This window comes from Charadrius vociferus, unplaced genomic scaffold (genome assembly GCF_000708025.1).
Source record: "Charadrius vociferus isolate BGI_N301 unplaced genomic scaffold, ASM70802v2 scaffold23, whole genome shotgun sequence".
Taxonomy (NCBI): Eukaryota; Metazoa; Chordata; class Aves; order Charadriiformes; family Charadriidae; genus Charadrius; species Charadrius vociferus.
In genome coordinates, this window is record NW_009647676.1 from 1,102,431 (window position 1) to 1,102,923 (window position 493).

Genomic DNA, 493 nt, shown 5'->3' on the forward strand with positions numbered 1-493 from the left:
CCCCCGCGGAGAATGGGCTGCCCCGACCTCCCCACGCCTCCCTGCCGAGCCGCACAGGACTAGTTGCCGCGAAATTCGGTCAGGTGCGGACGGTTCCACTTTGGGCTGGAGGAGGGCACCGATGTGCTATTGGTGAGGCCAGCCTCCGTCTCATAGCATAAGGAGTGCCCCGCACTTTCTGTCCGTACCGCAGCACCTCGAGTAGGCCACGACTCTCACCTCGGGGGCTCGGAGCGTTGATGTCCTTTCTCCTTTCCTTCTCCGCTCCCCGCTTCCCCCCCTTTCTGCGTCAGTTGGGCGCTCCCGTTGCCATCGCGCCTAGCCATTGGCCAGAAAGCCCGCGAGAACGCGCGCGCAGGGGGTTCGCTTGGCGCGGAGTTTCCCGGTGCTTTGGAGTCGGAGAGGTACGGGGCGGGGGGCGCTGGTACCGGTTGCTGCCCCTCTCTCCTGCCGGCTCCGTGCTTGGCTGTGCGTGGAGAGAGGGAGAGAAGCC

The 493-nt window shown here is 66.1% G+C and overlaps 1 protein-coding gene across 1 annotated transcript in view; it reads right to left on the bottom strand.

Moving 5' to 3' along the window:
• PRKDC (protein kinase, DNA-activated, catalytic polypeptide) overlaps window positions 1-326 on the bottom strand; it is an 85,135-nt gene extending 84,809 nt beyond the window's left edge. Inside the window, exon 1 of the mRNA XM_009881122.1 lies at window positions 220-326. Within this exon, the coding sequence (XP_009879424.1) occupies window positions 220-326 (107 nt within the window). The remainder of the gene's footprint in view (window positions 1-219) is intronic.
• Between the last annotated feature and the right edge of the window lie 167 nt (window positions 327-493).